General features: G+C 39.9%; 1 protein-coding gene across 1 annotated transcript in view; it reads left to right on the plus strand.

Annotated features, from left to right (window-relative positions):
• LOC131242038 (anaphase-promoting complex subunit 2) overlaps positions 1 to 22,156 on the plus strand; it is a 39,353-nt gene that overhangs the window by 11,197 nt on the left and 6,000 nt on the right. Inside the window, exons 4-13 of the mRNA XM_058240398.1 lie at positions 488 to 783; positions 953 to 1,024; positions 8,387 to 8,631; positions 12,121 to 12,537; positions 12,731 to 12,932; positions 13,147 to 13,258; positions 13,408 to 13,490; positions 15,099 to 15,218; positions 15,456 to 15,544; positions 15,627 to 15,708. Coding sequence (XP_058096381.1) covers positions 488 to 783; positions 953 to 1,024; positions 8,387 to 8,631; positions 12,121 to 12,537; positions 12,731 to 12,932; positions 13,147 to 13,258; positions 13,408 to 13,490; positions 15,099 to 15,218; positions 15,456 to 15,544; positions 15,627 to 15,708 — 1,718 coding nt within the window. The remainder of the gene's footprint in view (positions 1 to 487; positions 784 to 952; positions 1,025 to 8,386; positions 8,632 to 12,120; positions 12,538 to 12,730; positions 12,933 to 13,146; positions 13,259 to 13,407; positions 13,491 to 15,098; positions 15,219 to 15,455; positions 15,545 to 15,626; positions 15,709 to 22,156) is intronic.

A 22,156-nucleotide genomic window follows, 5' to 3' on the forward strand; every position in this document is an offset into this window, starting at 1 on the left:
TATATATTAAATATAAATAAAAAACTAACTAGACCCAACTTTAACCAGGTCCATCACATGGACCTGTTCTGAACCCAACTAAAGTGCTACATATATGCGATCTAAACCATCCATTCGGTGGGCACATGTAAATGTTCTCATTTTCCCTAACCCAACTTAACCTAGATCCAAAAACCTGATGGTACCTGAATTCAATTGGATATGGGTCCGGGTATTCAAGAACTAGATCCAGATCTGGAGGGACACGGAACCAGCAAGATCTGAACCTGGTTAGCCTGTGTACGAGTACCATGTGACCCGACCCGAACCCTATCTATTGACGGCCCTAGTTGAAGCATGGAGTTACATACTGTAGAGGGATTCATGACATTTATCAGGATTGATTGTCTGTAATGGCAGTTATTCTTTTGGAAGCATTTGGTTGCATCATAGATGTTAGAAAGAGTTGGATCACGACTCACACTATTCTTTCACCTTCTTTCATTAGAGATTCTTCGCTTGTATTTTAAGGAGAGGTTGGAAGAATTGAGTACAATGATGGCTGGACAAGACGAAGATGGGTGTGAAACCCAATTCAAAGGTGGTATTAATTTAGATAAAAGTAGCAAGCTTTTCTCAGGAATCGATGAAGGGGATTTTGTTGAAAGTCATCATGAGACAAATTCTGCGAAGAACAACATATTGGTGAAAAACATAGGTAAGGTTGTTCGTGATTTAAGGAGTCTTGGATTTACATCCATGACAGAAGATGCCTATGCTTCTGCCGTATTCTTGCTTTTGAAGGTAAGTTCTGTGCCATTGGCATTTGTTCTATCTCATTTAATTTGGAAGAGTTTCCTATGGTTTCCTTCACAATTTTTTGAACTGAAGACCAACTTCCAAGTTAGTTTCGAATTTAACATGTAACAATGTCTCATTTGTGTGTTCACTGATATTCTTGTTTTCGTGACAGACCAAAGTTCATAATTTGGCTGGTGATGATTATAGGAGTCCTGTCTTAGAGTCTATTAAAGAGTGGATTCAGGTAACTATTTGTCTTTTCTCTTTCCTTTCCTTTCCTTTTTTTTTTTTTTCTGTAAAAATGCAACTCAATTAGTATTTTATTTGACAAATATCTGAAAACATTTGCCATTTAGCTGTCGGTTTTGAATGTATGCATGCATGCATGCATGTACGTACATATGTAGATACATACCTATGTACACGCATACATAATATTCAATATTCAAATGTGTATATATTTGTGTATCTATATGTACATACACATATCTATATGTATATACACATATACATGTATACATACATAAATATATATGTATATGTGCTTGTGTGCATGCGTTTATTAATAAAAATTGTGTCGGGAGAGGAGATAATCAATTTTATTAGAGCATATGCACTGCAGGTAGGATTAGAGGATAGAATCAAGTGATGACTTTGGGAGGATCTGGATGGACTAGTGCAAAAAAATCCGTATGGAGATAGGATATTTGTAGGAGGAGGCTTAAATGGTCATGTAGGAAAAAAAAAAAAGAGTAGAGGATATGAGAGGGTACATTGAGGATATGGTTTTTGGAGAAGAAATGAGATGGGGGGTGCTATCATTGATTTTGCCATACGACCTAACTCTAGCAAACTTGTACTTTAGAAAGAGAGATGAATATATTGCTTTCAAAAGTGGAACATATACAAGCCAAGGAGAGATGTATATTTGCATGCTTTGGTTTCGGCCTTTATATCTATATATATATATATCATCATCATCATCATCATCATCATTGTTAAATAAAAAATAAAAAATACAAGCCAAATAGATTTCTTTCTACATAGGAAGATAGAGCGATCAATATGTAACGACTGCAAGGTTATACCAAGAGAGTGTTTGGCTGTGCAATTTAGGCAATGGTTATGGGTGTTTACAATAAGAGTTGGAAGAAAAGAATGAAATTAATAGGTTTCCAAAAATTCGGTGGAATTTAAAAGGAGGAAAAACAAGGTTATTCATAAATATATTTATAGAAGAAGGAAAGTGAAATGCTGAGGAAGAAGTAAATTTTATGTGGAATGAGATGGTTGGGTGCATTAGAAAAGTGGTAAAAAGATGTTTTCTAGGAGTATCTAGAGGGAAAAACCATTCATATTTTAGGAAACTTGGTGGTGGAATGATGATGTAGGGAAAGCTATTAATGAGAAATGTTCATGTTTCAAAGCCTGACAAGGGACTAGAAAGGATGAAATCGTAAACAATATAGGATGGCTATAAGACCACATGCTTTACATGATAAAATGTTGGGCAGTGAAGGAACACCATGTTCCTAGGATGAGTGTAGCTAAAATGAGGATGTTGAGATGGATGAGTAACAAGATAGAGAAGAATAGAATTAAAAATGAATGCATTCAGTGGATTAAGTTGAAGGAGACTAAGATAGTTCGGTCATGTGGCAGTGTAATAGAGACCAAGAATTGCATTGGTTAGGAGTGAGTTGGTATGAGTTGAAGCCTCTAAAAGGGCAAAGGGAAGGTCTAAAAGGACGTTGATGGAGGTAGTAAGAAAAGACTTGATTTACGGTTTAATTGGAGCTATGGCCCATAATAGAGCGGAACGGTGGAACATGATTTTTGTAGCTAACCTCAAATAATTAGGATAATGTTTGGATATAATGTGCGTGTTTTTTTTTTTTTTTTTTTTTTGGGGGGGGGGGTGGCGCATCATCTATTCACGACATCTGACCCGATCGAATTGTTCACCAGATGCATTGCTCCACATTACCTCCAGAGCCCAAAAACTTGTTCAAACAAACACTTAGGTCGGCCAATGGACATGGGACAAATTGAGAGGGGACGCTCACACTTGATTTGCATGGGGGCCAAACATGCTGTGCATGGAATCTAGGCCATCGTCATTCTCGCCAAGGCCCACCCGAGTTGTAGAACAACTTTATTTTTGTTTGGGCACGTCATCTATTAACGACGTCTGACCCGATCGAACTATTCACCAGATGCGTTGTTTCACATTACCTCCAGAGCCCAAAAACTTGTTCAAACAAATACTTAGGTCGACCAATGGACATGGGACGAATTAAGAGGGGACGCTCACACTTGATTTGCGCGGGGGGCCAAACATGCTGTGCATGGAATCTAGGCCATTGTCATTCTCGCCAAGGCCCACCCGAGATGTAGAACAACCTTATTTTTGTTTGGGCACGTCATCTATTCACGACGTCTGACCCGATCAAACTGTTCACCAAATGCGTTGCCCCACATTACCTCCAGAGCCCAAAAACTTGTCCAAACAAAAACTTAGGTGGGCCAATGGGCATGGGACAAATTGAGAGGGGATGCTCACACTTGATTTGTGTGGGGGGCCAAACATGCTGTGCATGGAATCTAGGCCATCGTCATCCTTCATTTGCCATGGATGAAGGGTCAAGACAAAAATAAGGCTGTTTTGCAACTCGGGTGGGCCTTGGCAAGAATCAAGGGTGAGTATCCCTTGCCACGTTGTTCCCTCTAGTCTGGCCGACCCGAGTTTTGGATCAAGCTTATTTTTAGGCTTGTAGGTGACTTTTTTTATTTTTTTTTTATTTTTAAATTTTAATTTTTAATTTTAAACACACGCACACACACCCCACGCACTCACGCTAGTGGAATTTCACCACCTATGGGTACTCGAACCCTTGACCGTGAGTTGAAACTCCTGAGAGTCTACCACCCGAGCAAGAGTAAAGACCCCCTTGTAGGTGACTTGAGGGGACGCTTCCGATGGATGGGTCAGATGTGATAAATACACCATCGGGCCCCACTTTTGCTCAGACCACTGGAGCACACCTCACACGCACGTGAGATATGCTCATATCTAGCCTGTTGGACAATAAGTTACCATCCAACCATTGGGTAAATTCCAAACTGTCATGTGGGTGCGATATCCAATCCTTCCAATAGTTGGGCCCACCACGAGGATTGCCTAATGCTAATGTCAGTGAGATTCATTCATTAGGTGGGCCATAATATAGAAATAATGAATAGCCAATAATATAATAGAAGAATGCATTTTGGCCCACTCGATGAGTGTATCTATCTAATTTTTACGAGAGGCAGTCATGATGGTGGGGCTAACTTTTTGCAGTGGTTGGATGTAGTGTTTAAATTATCGGCGACAATATCAAATTGTCGCAAATAATATCGGTATCGCTGGCCGAAAACCCATTTATTCAAATCGCTGCCAGATATCATCGATAATGTCGCCGATATTTTCGAAGGGTGAGTACTGTAGCCAACAAGAGATGTTTTTGGCGATAAAACCGTCGAAATCAAAAACAAAAAATGCAAGAAAATACCTGTTTTTCGCCCGGATCTGGTTGAAGATGCGAATTTCAAGAGCTTCACGGCTGTTGAGTGCAGATCGGCAACTTTCCGGTAAGATTCAGCCCCAAAAAAATCGATTTTTCCGTCGAAAAATCCTCTGGCAGCTTCTCAAGAAAAAATCGGCTTGCAAGCTATGAAAATCTCGAGATTTTGTTGGAAAATAGAGGTTTTTTTTAAAATTTTTGGGACGAGGGAGAGGGATTTTCGGGTTGAAAATCCGGAGATTTTGGTGGGAGGAGAGGATTTTTGGGGTTTTTACGGAAATTGGGGATGGGATTTCATTTTAAACGGGGGTTTGGCTTTTGACAGTGCAGGTCGGTGTTCCGTGGGCCCCACCGTGATGCATTTGTTGTATCCATGCTGTCCATTAATCTTTAAATATCATTTTAGAGCTTGATCCAAAAAAATAGGCAGATCTAAAACTCAGGTGGACCACACCACGGGAAAACAGTATTCATTAAATGTCCACCATTTAAAACCTCCTGGGGCCCACTATAATGTTTATTTGATATCCAAGCTGTTGATTAGGTTTTAAATACCTGGGTGAAGGGAAAAAAGAAATATCAGCTTGATCCAAAACTTTCGTAGCCCGCAAGAAGTTTTTAATGGTAGATCGTATACATTCAATTAACATTGTGTGGTCCACTTGAGATTTTGATCCATCTCATTTTTGGACTGTTATCATAAAATGATCTAGAAAAATGGACCGACGGAATGGATTAAACATATGCATCATGGTGGGACCACAGAGCACGGACCAGTGGCGAGGCTTTAAATTGGATTGCGTACTGAGCTACTCACTTTTATGGTAACTCAGTACGCTTTTATGGTAGTGAGTCAACTCATTTGGGCCCACTGTTAATGTATGTGATTTATCCACACCATCTATCCATTTTTTCTGCTAATTTTAGTGGTTGATTCCAAAATTTAAGTAAATCCAAAGCTCAAATGGACCATACCATGGGAAACAGTGTGGAATAATGATTTCCACCGTTGAAACCTTGTTAGGGCCCACAATTATGTTTATTTGTCATCCAACCTGTTCATAAGGTTGAACAGACCTCGATGAAGCAAAAACACGAATATCAGTTTGAGGAAAAGCTTCTATGGCCTCCACGAATTTTTCAATGGTAGAGGTTCAATCACATTGTTTCCTGTGGTGTGATCCACTTGAGCTTTTTATATTCTTCTGTTTTGTGGTAAGGCCATAAAATTATGTGTTAAAATGGATGAATAGAGTGGATGAAATAAATAAATAACGGTGGACCCCACAGTGTTTACTTAGTACACTAAGGGTACTGAATAACTCAGTACGCAATCCGCTTCCTACCAGAATCGGATTGGCTGGTGTAACTCACACCAGGTATATATCTGGTGTATTCACGTAAGCAAGTTCTGTGGGTCTGATCATGAGGTATGTGTTATATCCAAACTGTCCATTCATTTGGCATGCTGGTCTTAAGGCTTGAGACGAAAAATAAGATAGATCTAACTATCAAGTAGACCACACCGAAAAAAAAGAAAGAAAAAGCAGTGGGAGATTAAACGTCTACCATTGAAACCCTTTTCGGGGTCACAGAAGTTTTCGATCAATATGAAATTTGTTTTTCCTCTTCATTCTGGCCTTTGTGACCTTATGGACAGATTGGATGGAAAATAAACGTTATGGCAGGCCCTACGAATTGTTTAACAGTGAAAATATTATCTCTGCTGCTATTTGTGGTGTGGTCCACATGATCTTTGGATATGATTCATTTTTTGAATAATGCTCTAAAATCATCTATAAAAATTGATGAATGGTATAGATTTAATAAATACATCACTGTAGGCCCATGTAACTTTGATCTACTTTGAACCATCCATACAAGAGGAGCGTCAGTGCTTGTGTTCACACGACACGTACCTACAACAACTATATATCTGTTGTGTGGTACACCAGCCAATCCGCTTCCGCTTTGTGCACCTCCGTACACAAAACTTTTACTGAACCGCTGAAATTGTGGGACCCACAAAAGTTAGGTTATGTCCTAAAACCAGATTGATTGGAAGATTCCTGTGGGACCCACAAAAGACACTCCCCCACCATGATGCATGGGTTGTATCCATACCATGCATTCATCTGGAGAGATCGTTTTATGGCATGAGAAAAATAATGAGATAGATATAAAGCTTAAGTGGACCCCACCATAGAAAACAGTGGCATGTGTTGTATCCATGCCATGCATCCATTTGGAGAGATCGTTTTATGGCATGAGAAAAATAATGAGATAGATATAAAGCTTAAGTGGACCCCACCATAGAAAACAGTGGAGACAGTGACATCCACCGTTCAAAACTTCTTAGGGGCCACAGAGATCAAGCTTATATTTTTGTTTTCACTTCATCTATCTCTATGTTAACTTGTGAATAGGCTGGATCTAAAAAATACATCATGGTAGGCCCTATAAATGTTTCAACGATGGGTGTGACTGATCTCACGGTTTTCTGTGGCGGGTCCACTTGAACTTTAGATTTATATCATTATTCTTGTAAGCTTGCATTTGTATTATATAAACTTATTTTAATTACTACTTGAGTGATTTCTTACGACAACGCATGCCTTTTGGCCCCTATTAAATGAAAACTTATTATTTAATACATTTTTTTTGCAATTTTTTCATTCCTGAATATGTAAATATGTGTATTTAGGCATGTCCTGAAGTTTCACTGAAAATTCCACCATTTTCTCCATGTTTCCCCCTTTTTCCCTGCATTTCCGGTTATTGGCGATATTATCGGCGATAACGATATTATATCTTTATCTCCGGCCAGCGAAACTTGTGGCGATACCGACAACTCGAACACTGGTTGGATGTTGGACACATATATTACTTTGATGGGTCAATCTATGATCAAGAAGGCGGATGGCCTAGGGCAACTGCTTCCATTGCACTTGGGAGGTGGGTTGTTGGAGTGGACATCCTAATTTGTGGTAGAGGGGATACGCATTCGCACAGCTCCTGTTACCAAAAAAAAAAGAAAAAGAAGTCATCTTGAAAATGATTTCAAGGCATACTAGTAACCAAGATTTTTGAAATGGATTATTTTCACTGTTCATTTGACTTTGTGCAAGTGACTTAATATTTCAACCAAAAGCTTTCGAAAATAGAATGGAACAGGTAGAACTTGTCATACATCTGTGTACCTCGGCTACTAGTTCTAGTTCTTAAAAAATGTCTGTTTTGCATTTAAGTATCCTGTAGCCAGGCAAGCAGTCCTTGTTTTTTATCAGCTTCTAGAGCATTTCTCAGTACTTCCATTCAAGAAAAAGAAGCAAGAAAAAAAGAAGTATCTCCAAGTACTGTTAGACTGGCTGATTTTTAAGCGTAATGAGTGCAACCTATGCCTAGGTAGGTAACCTGTGGAACAAAACAACTTCATGCAGGACTTTTTATGCATTACCTTCGAGCATAATATGTCACAAGTCCATTAAGTGCTGTTCATTTTCTTGTGTTCAAACTTCAAATGAAAAGGTTTCATTTTAGTCTTTTGTTGGCTTGTATGTTATCTTGTCTAACGCGTTGAAGCTATCTACAAAGAAAAGTGAATGATTTTTTTTTTTTTTTTAATACCTGGATGATGCATCTGATCCAACACAATGTTAGTAATGCTCATCATAATTTACCCTTGCATCATAATTTTTCTCTTCCCTTAATGCTATGTGTATAACAATTCTCAAGTACAGTCATAGGTCCATTGCTTTAATGAGCAATACCCATCTGTCATCGAAGTCCTAGGAATTATTCCAAATGCCTCACAACAATTGTTCATATTTCTCAGCCATAAAGGGGATCATGTGGAGAAAGTTTGTGCCCAATATGCATGCAGTAGATTATAGTTGGGATTTTAGATATGTGCTTTTTTGTTTTTATTTTTGGATTGTTGGGACCTGTGTTTGTCCATTTCTCAGTTTCTTTCGTAGAGCTATGTATAATTAATTGTCACACATGGATTCCTCCTTATATTCTTCTTTACTTGCATGCAGGCTGTACCTCTCCAATTCTTACATGCTCTTCTTGCTTATTTGGGGGACTCAATTGGTTTTGATAGCGCATCATCTGGTATCAAGTCGCCTTTGGCTTCATGTCCATCATTATGTTTCCCTGGGATTGATATTCCTTCTGAAGGTCTCATTAGATGGCAGCTTCGGCTTGAGTATTTTGCTTATGAAACGTTGCAAGACTTGAGAATAAGCAAGCTTTTTGAGATTATTGTAGATTACCCTGAAAGGTACTCTCTCTCTCTCTATTTCATTTCCCAGGTTTGCTAAGTATGTTATCGTGTAATTTTACATCTAAGAATAAATTTTATAGCTACCACAATTCATGTCTTTTTCCATTTTCTGGTGCAAAAGTTAGTAGTCTTTTAGTCATAGCACACAACGATTAGTTTTTTATTTTATTTTTTAAATAAGATATTTTTGATTGATTTCAAGCAATATGGTAGAGTTATAAATTCTTTATTTATTTATTTATTTATTTAAAAAAAATCAGCAGTCATATTGGCTAGTCCTAAACTGTTAAGATATGGTGCGTATTGGACAGCATTGGATTGATATTGGGCAATGCATGAGCCTGTATCAGCTGAAATAGTTTTTTTTTTTTCTCGAAAAATTATCAGAAAATAGGGAAAAATTGCAAAACGCTAGAGTCCACTCTTTGATAAGAATGCTGTCTGTTGGCTTAACCTGCTGGAAGTAAACTGAATAGGCTTTAATTGAATGTAGATCAAACATTATTTGGTGGATTAGGGTCATTACATTGAAATACAACAAAATGAGGATTTAAAAATGAAAGAAAGTGATGATTTACCCCTAATTTTCCCAAAAGTATAAATGTCTTTTATTCATTGAATCCCACTCAAATCTTGTGCAGTGTGGATAAAGGCTAGGTACAACTGCCTTTGGTGCGTTCGAAACGCCTAGGCACATGCTTGGAGATTCTAGGTGCAACCTTTTTTAGAAATGTATGTTTAAATCTTATATGTTATATATTTGTTACATATTGATTTTTTGAATCGTTATAGCTCTAAAACTAATTCAATAAAATGATACAGAATTAATTGTAAAGTTATATGTATTTTAAATAAAGCGATAGTTAGACATCACTTCTAAAAACTTATATCTACTCGGACATTCCAATGAATCGACAAAACCCTTAAATTTCAAAATTTCTTAATTTCCCGAACCTTGGAACTTTTTTTTTTTTTTTTTGGGAAAGATAACTAGAAATTCATTAAAAGGGCATTGAGATGGCGCAAAAGGAGAAAAAGAAAAGAAAACAAAACTAACACAAGCGACCCAAGGTTGTGCCCCATTCTAACACAATATCCCAAACATGATTGGCTACCCAAACGACCCTACTAAAAATGTTACAAAAGCATTTTCCATTCCTTTCGCCCCAAATTGTCCATAAACCCGCAAGGAGGCAGCCTTCACAGCACTTGCGAATTCTTGTCGAGGGGCACTTCGTGCCAAGTAGAGAAGATGTTGCCAATATCAAAAGGAATGGACCATGCTAGGCTGAATCTCACTGTAATGGAAGCCCAAACTTAGGTAGCAAAAGAGCAATGAAGAAGGAGATGCTTCACTGTCTTTGCATTGGACATGCATAGAAGGTAGATATTTGGAATAGTTACGGATCGCCTTTGAAGATTGTCTATGGTGAGGATTCTCTTTTTGCCAGCTAGCCAAGCAAAAGCCTCGATTTTAGTAGGGGCCCCATAATGCCAAACATGAGCAGTATTCGCCACACACGTCCCTTTTTCCTGAAGCATGAAGTAGAAAGATCTAACCGAGAAGCACTTGGACTTGTCATTGGACCACAGGATGCCATCATTATCGCTAAGAGATGGCCTGCAAGAGTGAAACCATTCCAACATGGCAACATACCCCTCAAGCTCCTCATCTGTTGAGGATCGACGATAAGGAGGGGGGTTTCCAAACAACTGATTTGCTGTGAAGCTCAAAATATAAATTTATAAAATTCCCAATTCCTCTTAGCTCACAACCAATGTTTTAAACATCATTATTGCGCAATGTATCGCACCCTTAGGATACTGATAAATATTGGTTATCGCATGGGATATATCGGTTGTACCGTGTAATGTATCGTTGTTGTTAAGAAACATGGGAACACTGAGAAATTGGATGAATGTTTCAATGAACTTCAGAGATTGTTTTAAAAAGACATCAATACACACTTGGAAATCAAAACATTACAAAAAAAGTGCACATAATAAGGGTTTCCTTTGTATGGGGTTCTAATGTATGTGCTTTCCAACTGAACTGATGGAAGTATATTCAAAGTGTATTCATATAATTTATAAATGTAAGAGGACATGTATGGAAACACAAGCAATACATTCAAAAGAAAAAGAAGAATCACTAGATCAGGATACGTACACGTTTAATTTTGTGTTTGGATACAAAGATTGCTATTGATTTGTGAGAAATTGAGAAATTTGGTTTTTTCTCATTTTTCCGCAACTTGACCCCCCCAAATCTCGAAATCGAAGTACCAAATCCGTAATTTTTCATGGAAAACATGAAGAATCATAGATTTGTAACCATTTGACACTGGTATAACATGATTTACAACAAAAACATGGATCGAAAATTGAAAATGCTCATTGGATCGAATAGGTGGGATATATCGGCACTACTTATGCGTTTCATATTGCACAGGCGGGATACAAGATATATCATGGAATATATCGACTGATATCTAACACTGGTCACAACCCCATTTCCCCAATTTCTCATAAATTCCCCCAATTCTAAACCATGATGTTCTGATTTCCTTAAATCCTAACTCTAAATTTCCTAATTTCCTCGACTTCACCAAATTCCCCAACCCAAAATAAATTTGCTAATATCCCTAAATTTTTTCAAACCATAAGAATCCAAATTTTCAGTATACATAAATCTTACAACATAACAATTTTGAATTACTATAAAATCCCCAGTTTGTCATCTATCTCTTGTATGGCACAAATAGAAACTCTAATTGCTTTTAAGAAGCTCAATGTAGTGTTTGAAACACCAATAGAAGAATGAAATCAAGAAGAAGATTTCTTGAAAATATAAGAAATTCGGGAGAGGCATTTTCATAATCAAAGCTTTGATACCAAAGAACAACATGTCTCTCCACCCTTGATGGGTGTCAACATTCAAAAATATCTTTCTATAAGGTACTCAAAGAATGTATGTTGCAACATTATGCAAGTGGCAGCTGGGTGCACCTAGGCCAACTTAGGCATTATGCACTAGGTGCACGCACCTAGGCACACCTAAGCACACACTTGGGGATAGCGCATCGTCTGGGGAGACCATTGTTCATCATCTATTCCTCACTCTTTGAAACTATCATTACCACTTAAAAAATGATAAAATATTCCCCCAACATAATATTGAAGTTGGGTTTGTAGCTCAATTGGTACAGTTCATTGTTGATCCTAATAGCTGGTAGCTTTAGGACCCCAGGGACCAAAAAGTGGATGGACCTGGATTCAAGTCTTGGGGAAGGACCCCTTATCCAATTATACATGTTGGGTACTCTAGACTCTAAAAGGATCAAGGTATCATAGTGGACAGTATGCAGTTGTTTCCTGCAGATAATATCATTTAAATTTGCTTATAACTGTGTTGAAGGGGTTCTCCTTTTCTTGTTTTGTTTGGAAAAAACTTGATCCTGCATATCTTAATATTTGCTTTTGCAGCTCTCCAGCAATAGAAGACTTAAAGAAGTGTCTAGAATATACTGGCCAACATTCAAAGCTTGTTGATTCATTTATTTCTGCTTTAAGATATCGCTTGCTTACTGCTGGCGCTTCAACCAACGACATACTGCACCAGTATGTATCAACTATTAAGGCACTCCGAACAATAGACCCGGCTGGTGTATTCCTTGAAGCAGTAGGTGAACCAATAAGAGAATATTTAAGAGGAAGAAAGGATACCATAAAATGCATTGTGACAATGCTTACCGATGGGACTGGAGGAAATCCCAATGGGCCTGGGAATACTGGGGATAGCCTTCTTGAGGAGTTAAACAGAGATGCAGAAAATCAAGAGAATGCTGATTGTGATGATGATTTCAACTCTGATGACAAGCAGGCATGGACTAAGGCTGAGCGGTATGCTTTGTTTGTCATGACTTTCAATGGAAAACACTTTGGTGCATGTTCTTAGATTTGCTTCAATATCTTCTTTGGTAGATCTAGTGAGTTTGCCTGTAACTCATCCTTCAAAAAAAAGTTTGCCTGTAACTACCCATATTTAAAATAAGGTTCTACCCTGTAATTGATTTTATGCTCTTTTTTTCTTCAGCTGGGAACCTGACCCGGTAGAGGCAGACCCATTGAAGGGTAGCAGGAATAGAAGAAAGATTGATATCCTAGGTATGATGGTTAGCATAATCGGCTCAAAGGATCAACTTGTCAATGAATATCGTGTAATGCTGGCAGAGAAGCTTCTGAATAAAGCTGATTATGACATTGACTCAGAGATTCGTACTTTGGAACTTCTTAAGGTAGGTTTTCTTGTTGAATGCTTGGGAGTTTTATCTTGATTTATTAGACCTATTGGTGTTGTCGATTCTTATTTATTCATTTTCTTACTTTATTGTATCAAGTTTGTTAGTCATATTGTTATTTTGTAGTTTAATTGCTTTAACCTTTTGAATAGTTTTTTTTTTTTTTTTTTTCGAATAGATTTTTATGCCATTTTCTGGTTATCATTTTTAGATACACTTTGGAGAGAGCAGCATGCAAAGGTGCGAAATTATGCTTAATGATCTGATTGATTCCAAGAGGACAAATGCCAATATAAAGGCAACCATACAGCCATTGCAGAGAGGTTCTTCTTGAAACTGAAACTTATGATACAATTATGTAGACTGTGGAACTGGTTATGTGCTTTTTTCCAAGAAAGAAAACCGCAGGAAACTAAAGTATCTATCATTTTGGACATTTGATTTATAAAGTCTCTCGCCTTTGTATCTTTAGGTGCCGGGCAAGAAGAAATGGGAGTGTCGCTGGATGTTCTTGATGCTACCATAATATCTTCAAACTTTTGGCCGCCAATCCAGGTACTAGTGGCAGTCTATAGCATCATTTGTATCACTATTGTGGAATACAAGATTAGATATAAGATGAGAACAGAAATTGAAGCTTATTAAAACTTGGAATTTTTGTTTTGCGATTCCTCTGTGATAAGGAGATGCTTATATACTTTTAAGGGTAACTATGATTGCTTGAGGAATTTCGTTGTAAAGGCCTATGTGAACACGAATTAATGACATTGTTCAAGTGCATTCAAGTTCCTTGGTGTGGCTTATTGAATCATGATACATATTTCCAAATTTGGGGATCATAGACCATTATGGAGAAAATCAGGGGTAAACCATCACAATGTGTGTGTGTGTGTGTGTTTTTTTTTCAGCCAGGACAATATGCCCTCCGATATCGACATCAGAACCATGATTTTTATATGTTTTCAAACAAGTCTCTTAACCAATTTCAAGCGTAATTGTGAAATTTTGTGCACCCTTAAAAAGAAATTATGACATTTAGTGCTGTTTGCCATGCTCTTACTGTTGCTGTTATAGTTATCACTTCTGCTTTGACAACTCTTTAGGCACTGATATTGATAATAACTAGTTCCTAGGAGTGTAGTTGCAGGCGTATCCATTTAGTGCACCTTACAGTATTTCATTATAGTTCAAGGTCAAGCTCCTAGCATTTTAAACAATAAGTGTTCCTGCTGTCAACTGTGCCTAATGTAGTCCAAGCTTGGCCTAAACTGCCACATACGGAAGCTCAATTAATTGGTCTCTTTCTCTAGTCTGGTGGTACAATATTTCTTCACACATGATTGTGACTCTATATCTAGTGTCATTCAATATCGGAACAACACAAAGATGTTCCTGTTTGAAGGCTTGTTAAGTTAGCTTTCTATTGAGCCCAAGATCATGTAATTCTGACACCAATCGAGCAAGTTATGACCAAAATATGGGTATAGTATTGTGCAGAATCAGGAATCTAAGAGAAAGGTGATCATGTCGCTTCACTCGGCCCCATGTATTTGATTGCTCGATCAGAAACTAATTCTAGGGTTTGTTGTTTGAGTTCTAGATGTTTCTAGCATTCTAGATGTCTCTAAAGATGTTTAGTCAGAGTTGAGTTATGAGTCCTTGGGGATTTTGAAATGGTGTTTTGAAGTTGTTTAGAAGGTCATTAGTATGGAGTTTTGGGTGGGTTATCAATTTGGACCTTTCTAAAACTATTAATAATATACACTAGAGAAGTTTTTAACTGTTTACGCTTTTGAGTGTGCGATTCAACCAGTATTTATCCTTGGAATTTCTTTATTATCTATATTCTTATCTCTTCTTCTTGGTATTTCCGGGCTTTGTTGATGCCTCTTGTCAACAACTTAGGTGCTGATGCAGTTGTTCACTTGAAAATCTATACACATGTTCTTCTGCAGAGTTCTCAGTATATTATCTGACAGATTGTTTTTTCAGAATTATTTGATCATTGCATATAAACTTTTTTGTTGAGCTCTATTTGTTGTATGATTGAAGTATCTTGAGTATGCCTTTGGGTATATGTGCTTTTGCTGATAGCTTATCAGAAAACTATATTTATTCTACAAGTTTTTGTGCACTATGGTTGACATTGAAGAGCAATGGCAGGCCGAATCCCTTAACATACCTGCATCTGTGGACCAACTGCTTTCTGATTATGCAAAGAGGTTTCATGAAATCAAAACCCCTCGCAAGTTATTGTGGAAGAAGAATCTTGGAACAGTCAAGGTTAGAAACGTTAACAGAGCACATTAATTGAGGCTATATTATTTTGGAACTCTGAAATGATTACTTGGCTGGTGAATTGCTACAATTTTGTGTAGCTATAACAGAATTTCCTAATTTATGATCACCAGCATCATCTAAACCGTGTCCCAACTGATTGGGGTTGGCTACATGAAGCCTAATTAATGATGAAAGGAGGTTTTTTAATTGACAACTGCCACTATGATGCTGCTATTTCAGTTGGAGTTGCAGTTTGAAGATCGGATTATCCAGTTCACGGTAGCTCCAGTGCATGCTGCAATCATCATGCAATTTCAAGAGCAAACAAGGTAATTGAGGATGTTTCACCATTTTATTTTATTTTATTTTCCGTTGCTTCTTCTAGTACTAATTAATGTTCACTTCTTTCAGTTGGACTTCTAAAAACCTTGCAGCTGTAATAGGGGTGCCTGTGGATACACTAAATCGAAGGATAAGCTTTTGGATAAGCAAAGTATGTTAAGAGAAAGTTACTTTTTTGCTTGTTGAGAAAAAAATATATGGAATTCATTTTTAGCTGCTGGAGTTGCTCATATACATCGCTTTCAGTTGGAAACACCTGGTTCATGCTTTAATGGAATCGTGTTCTAATCTTTGTTTAGTTTTACTAGTACACTAATGCTGCACTCCAATGTCGAGCAATGAAGTCATGAGGCTATCTGCTTATTGCAATTATAACCTTGACCTTTTGTTTTTGTTTTTTTTTTTGGGGTGTATCATCATGAGTAATGTGTTTCAATTTGGTCGGTCTAAGCTGCTTTTCCAGGCCCTATATGAATACAATTGAGCCAAGCTATAGAGGTCTTGGATAGCTGAAGATCTTTTTGAAGTCTTTGGTGGGGCATTCTTTGTTAGTTCTTTGTTGAAGGCAACTCTCTGAGTGCCATATCATGGCACTTAAAGAGCCTGTGTTTATGGAGGTCAGCTTTTATCATTGATGAAATCATGGATTTGTCTAGTGGTCTAAGCTCTCCTTCAGTAATATTCTCTGTAACTCTACTGAGATATCCAACACTCTTTGCTAAAAGCAGTTCTAGTTAGAGGTGAGCTACGTGCATGCCTGAGGCATTTAGACCATACGTTCTCCACCTGGGCCCTAGGTGAGGCAACTGATGCATAGAGGCCCCCAATCGCAATAATGTGCCACCTATGATCAGACTGGTAGGGCCCACAAGTGGTTTGGTGAGAGTGGTTTCATTATGCAAGCATTGTTCACGCATGCACCATTCATTTGTACACATGAGCAGACTAGTCTAGTTAACAAGATAGTAGGTTCCTTTTGGTTTCAAGTTCAGTAGAAGTTTCCTTTTTAGTTGTGCTAACTCTCTTTGTGAAGGGGTACCTTGAAGGCTGGCTCCTTGTTAACTTCGAACGAGTCTTCAGAAGGGCTAGCGAGGTGTGTGAGGTGGTGATCTTGCATGTTAGGGGCTCCAGAGCTCCAAAGGGATTCACTTTTATCCGTATGAGAACAGAAGAGGAGATGGGCAAAGTGATAGAGATGCTCCACGATCAAAGCTTTGGTGGCAGGAAGTTCTTGGTGTAGCAAGCTAGGTTCGGCTCCGATTTGGCGAACAGGGAGGTGGAGGCAAGGGGAAGGAGATGAATGGGAAAAGGGTCCTGCTGGGGTGGTGCGTCACCGAAGGAATGTAGGGCCTCTTGCTCCTGTGGAAGCAAACCCTAGTAGCTTCAAACATGCCCTTCAGGGAGGTTGCGATAGGGTGCTGACCCTGGTTCTGGCTGCGAGTTAGGTAGAAGGGACAGATCCTCCTTGCAGGTGGGTTTAAAAGAGTCTCCGTCAGGGATGGAAATTCATGTGGACCAGTTAGTGGTAGACAATGCGAAGGCACACCTCCAGTGGCTGATTGTAGTGCTTACCAAGGAAGGAGCTACTCTGTCTCAAGTGTGGCTTTGGTTTATGGCCTGCAGCTGTATGGAAGAATGGGATTACCTGATGAAACATCCGAGCGGTAACGAGATATGGATATCTATCAAACCCGGCACGACCCAAAATCAGTTGGTAGAAGTAGGGGTGTACACGAACCGAGCTAGCTCGGTTAGCTCGCTTGACTCGACTCGAAAAGGCTCGATTCGACTCAGTTCGAAGCTGAGTTTGAGCCGAGCCGAGCTGATTTTGTGAGCTCGAAAATGAGTTCGAGCAGGCCCCAGCTCGACTTGACTCGGATCGAATCCAGCTCGAATCGAACTTGGATCGAACTAGTTCGGTGACTTGGTTACTTTGCCATTGATGTTGCTCACCAAGTGTTTGATAAAATGACTCAACGAAGTGTGGCTGGTGGGAAGGAAGGTATAGAATTGTTTTTCATATGCCCCATTTCTTAAAACATTGTTGTTCGAATTTCTTCTTTGATGTCTTCTCTCAGATCACATCATCACATTAGTAGTGGGATGTGGGGCCAAGACGGACCTGATCTCTCTCTCTCTCTCTCTCTCTCTCTCTCTCTATTCAAGTGATGAGCAGTGATATGACAATGGAGCAAGGTCAGATCCATTACAAAGCTTCATATAGGTTAAGCTTGGGGCCCATGGTGATGTGTATCTAACCCATCCACCATGTGCTCCCACTCATGTTCTTGGACCACTAAGATCAAGCTGATTGGAAGGTCAGGTGGGCCGCACTAGATGGACCAATTGGGATAGGAGCGTTCACCGTTAAAGGCCATTCAGATTGCACGTTGGCCATCATGTTTTTCATATACCCCATTGATGCTGTTTTACATACATTGATTTTGAAGGTGCAGTCTAGGTGTTTGTGAAAATGTTGCACAGGCAAATTCGGCTCGATCTTGGCTCGAACTATCCGGAGCTGCTGACCAAACCGAGCCTAGCTGGCCAATCAGGCTCGAAGACCGAGCCGAGTCGAGCTGAGGCCAGCTCGACTCGGTTCGACTCGATGTACACCCCCAGGTAGAAGCATGAGAGAGGCATTATGGACTAGTTCTCTCAGTGTGCAAATGGAAGAACCGGTCATATTTCGGGTCTAAGACGGGGTGATACCTGGTGTGGGGTATCCCACTGGAGCTATGGAACAGAAACATCATCAACACCATCAGAGAATGTATAGGAGAGGTCTTTGCCTTCGATAAAGCAAAGGATACATGCGACGATATTAGTGTGGTCTGCCTCTGTATCAGGAGTAGAGTTGTTGAAGCTCTTGAAGAGATCAAGCTCCGTGGGGGTGGGGGGGATGATTTCTCTTCCTTTGAAGGTTCAGCGGGAGGTTGCCTGGGTGAGCCGTGTTGATGGGGGGATTTATGGAAGCGTAGGATCTTCTCAGGAAGTATTTGTTCTCTGTAGGTTGTTGGGAGAAAGGATTAACTGTGAGATGGGCGGTTGGAGTACCAGTTCAAGGGGGACGTGTGTTGCTCAAACGAAGCCGCAAGGGGTAGGTGGCCAGCTAGAGGTCTTCAGGCCCTTGGAGGTGGTTGAGTGTTCTGCGGGAGCATGCTTGAGATATCGTGTTCTGCTCATTAACTACGTAGAGACATGAAAGAGTTCGCACGCGCCCGTGAGCCCTACTCGTGCGGTTAGGGATTCCAAATCTCTATGCTTGGATGAGGCTCGGGTTCATCGAGAGGCTAGGGCTGCAACTGCTTGGCTGTCGCAGGCTCGGGATCCTAAGGCATTTAAAAAAATAAAAAAATAATAATAATTTTAATGCTGCTTGGGAATGAGCCTCCCATAGATTGATTTTGACATCTACGCGTGGCCCTTTAAAGCCTATCCGAGAAGTCGCAAGCTGGGTTTTGTCTCTAGGGAATGTTTTGATTTCGACGCGTGGCGCTTCGTTGGATAAGCACACTCATTCCATCTCTCATTGTGAACTTGTGCGAAGATTGCACGGGCATTGGGCATCCTGAGAATACACGTGCATTGGACTGTGCGTATTTGTAGGTGTCTACCACTCTCACCTTAGCAACGGCACCTGCACGTGTTTCGGAAGACCAGGTCTCGACTCTCACTTCCCCTTAGAGACTTTTTATCTTACCTTATAGCAGAGGAGGTCCGAGAGCTATTCTACTCGGAAGAGATTTCCTATCTCCTTCGGCACAACTCAAGAGGGAGATGGAAAGGGCAATGCATATTCTCTGCAAGTTTCGACAAGCATGGGTGAAGATTTACATAGGCGTGATCATCTAGGTGATTGTGTAACTCTTAAAGCTGATGGTCCATGGGATTCGAGAGCCCCGACTCTGGCCCCCTCTATACGTTATGTGTATGGAGATTTGACTTTGATTCCAGGAGATGGGATGGAAACTCTGGATGTGACGTTGCTCCAAGTAACAACAGGGAGTACTTTCCTCCAGAAACTGAAGGTTGTCCAAGTGTAAAGAACTTAACGAGGTATGGGATGCCTGTTAACAATCTCTGGTTAGAGGACAAGCTTGTTTGGACTAAGGACATGATGAATATGGTGGGAAAGAAGATTGATTTGTCGTTCCATGCGACTAATGATGACACAGTGGCCCTATTCCAGTTCATTGAGCAGAGGGGAGGATCAATGTCTAATCTATCATGAAACACAATAAGAAAGGCCACAGAGAACTGCTACAATAGGAAAGTTCAATTAATTATGAGGTGGGGAATGAGGGAAGTGGTTTGAAGAGGGGAAGACAGGCAAGGTTAGTTTCTTAATGAAGATCCTCTCATGGAACGTCAGGGGGCCGGGTACTAGAGAGAAGCATAGGTAGGTTAGGGAGGTGTGTGATAAAGCTGAGGCTCAGGTCATCACCCTTCAAGAGTCCAAGCTTACCTCAGTCAACAAGTCGTTATTGAATTCTTTATGGGGGCTAAAGCTGAAGGGCCTTATTTGTAAGGATGTTGTGAGGTCCTGGGGGGGATTATTATCTCTTCGAATTTGAGTAGTATGAAGATTGATGGCAACTGGATAGGTGAATATTCAGTGTCAGTTATTTTTGTGGATTTATCCTTTGGATTGAAATGGGTGTTCTCTTCTGTCTATAGGCCTTGCTGAGCTACTCACATGTCTTCTTTTTGGGAGGAGCAATTTGCTATCCTTGCTAGATGGCAATTGCCTTGGTGTATCGGAGGCGATTTTAATGTTATGCGATTCTCTTTTGAGAAATCTCAGGGAACTCGTCAGACTACAATTATGAGGGATTTTAATCAATGGATCCAGAAGTTTGATTTGGTTGATATTATGATGTTAGGGGCTAAGTTTACTTAGTCGAACGGGCAGGCTATTCCTATTCTTTCGTGTCTGGACCACTTCTTTGCGTCTCCCGAATGGTTGGAGAAGTTTCCATTAGCTTAGTCGATGGCGCTGCCTAAGCCGACGTCGGATCACAAGCATATCCTCCTTCAGGTGTAGGCAGACAGTTGGGGACCTAAACCTTTCAGGTTTGAACTGAGTTGGCTTAAAGCTGAAGGTTTTCATGGGTTGGTGGAACAAAGGTGGCAATCGGCTGATGTTAAGGGACCAACGGGTCTGAGGTTACAAAGATTATCAAAGAGAATATGAAAAGGTGGAAAATAAAGAACTTGGGGGCTAGGGATTGTGAGCTTTTTAGTCTATTGGGTAATATACATTCGTTGGACAACAAAGAGGAGAACGAGGGCCTGGCCACGAAGGACAAATAAAGGAGAGTCTCTTTCGAAGAAATACTCTCGAATTCTAAAGGAAGAAATTAAATGGAGGCAAAGATTGAGGGCCCTTCAGCCTAAAAAAGGAGACAACAACACAGTTCTTTCATGGCATAGCTTCGGCTAGGGCTTGGGTTAATCGGATTAGTTCTTTGGTCATAAATGAGGCAAGGGTAGATAAGAATGAGCAAGTTTGTGACATTATTATTGATTTCTACCATAAATTATTGAGTAGAGAACAATGGGTGAGTCCAAGATTGGATTTTCTTCACTCTGATAGCATTTCTTCGAAGGCTACCGAGCAGTTGGAGTATCCCTTTTCTGAGGAAGAAATCGAATTAAACGTCTTTGATTTCGGTCGTGATAAAGCCCTGTGTCCTAACGGCTTACCCTTGCCTTCTTCCAAGTTTTTTGGGGAGGTGGTTAAAAAAGACGTGATTGATTTTGTTAATGAGTTCTCCGATTAAGTTCTTCCCCATCAACTTGGTGCTTCGTTTATTGCTCTCACTCCTAAAGTGGAAGGTGTGAAAGGATTAAAAGACTTTCGGCCGATTAGTCTTATTGACAACCCTTACAAAATTTTGGCGAAGCTGCTTGCCACGAGGTTAAGGGACGTGCTTAATAACATTAATTCCCCTAACTATAAGGGGCGTTTGTAAGAGGTAGGCAAATTATTGACAACACTCTTATTGCACACGAATGCATCAATTCTCGATTTAGGGACAAAATTAAGGGGGTGGTGTGCATGCTTGATGTGGAAAAGGCTTATAACCATGTGGATTGGGACTTTTTGGACTGCATTTTGGGCAGAATGGGGTGTGGTTCTAAGTGGAGGAGATGGATAAGGCTGTGCATTTCTTCTCCGTCCATCTTGGTTCTTGTGAATGGATCCCTGAAAGGCTTCTTCAGGCCATTTAGGGGCCTTCGTCATGAGATCCTCTATCCCTTATCTCTTTTTTTGTGGTAGCGGAAGCTTTCAGTCGTATCCTTGCCAAAAGTCAAGACTCGGGTTTGCTTTTTGGATTTAGAGTGGCTGCCTTAGGGGATCGGGTGTTGCACCTCTAGTTTGCTTATGAAACCATTATTTTTTGCGACGCGATCCCGATCATGGTTGAAGACCTTCGGAAGGTGGTTGTAAGCGAAATGTTGGGGATTCATTTGCCCAAGGAAGAGCTATCTGTTCTTGCTAACGTTTTTGGGTGTAAGGTTGATTCCTTCCCGTTGACTTATCTGGGCTTCCTTTGTGCATAGGGAAACCCCCCCAAGCATCTGTGGGATAG

Source organism: Magnolia sinica, chromosome 4 (assembly GCF_029962835.1).
Source record: "Magnolia sinica isolate HGM2019 chromosome 4, MsV1, whole genome shotgun sequence".
Classification (NCBI taxonomy): Eukaryota; Viridiplantae; Streptophyta; class Magnoliopsida; order Magnoliales; family Magnoliaceae; genus Magnolia; species Magnolia sinica.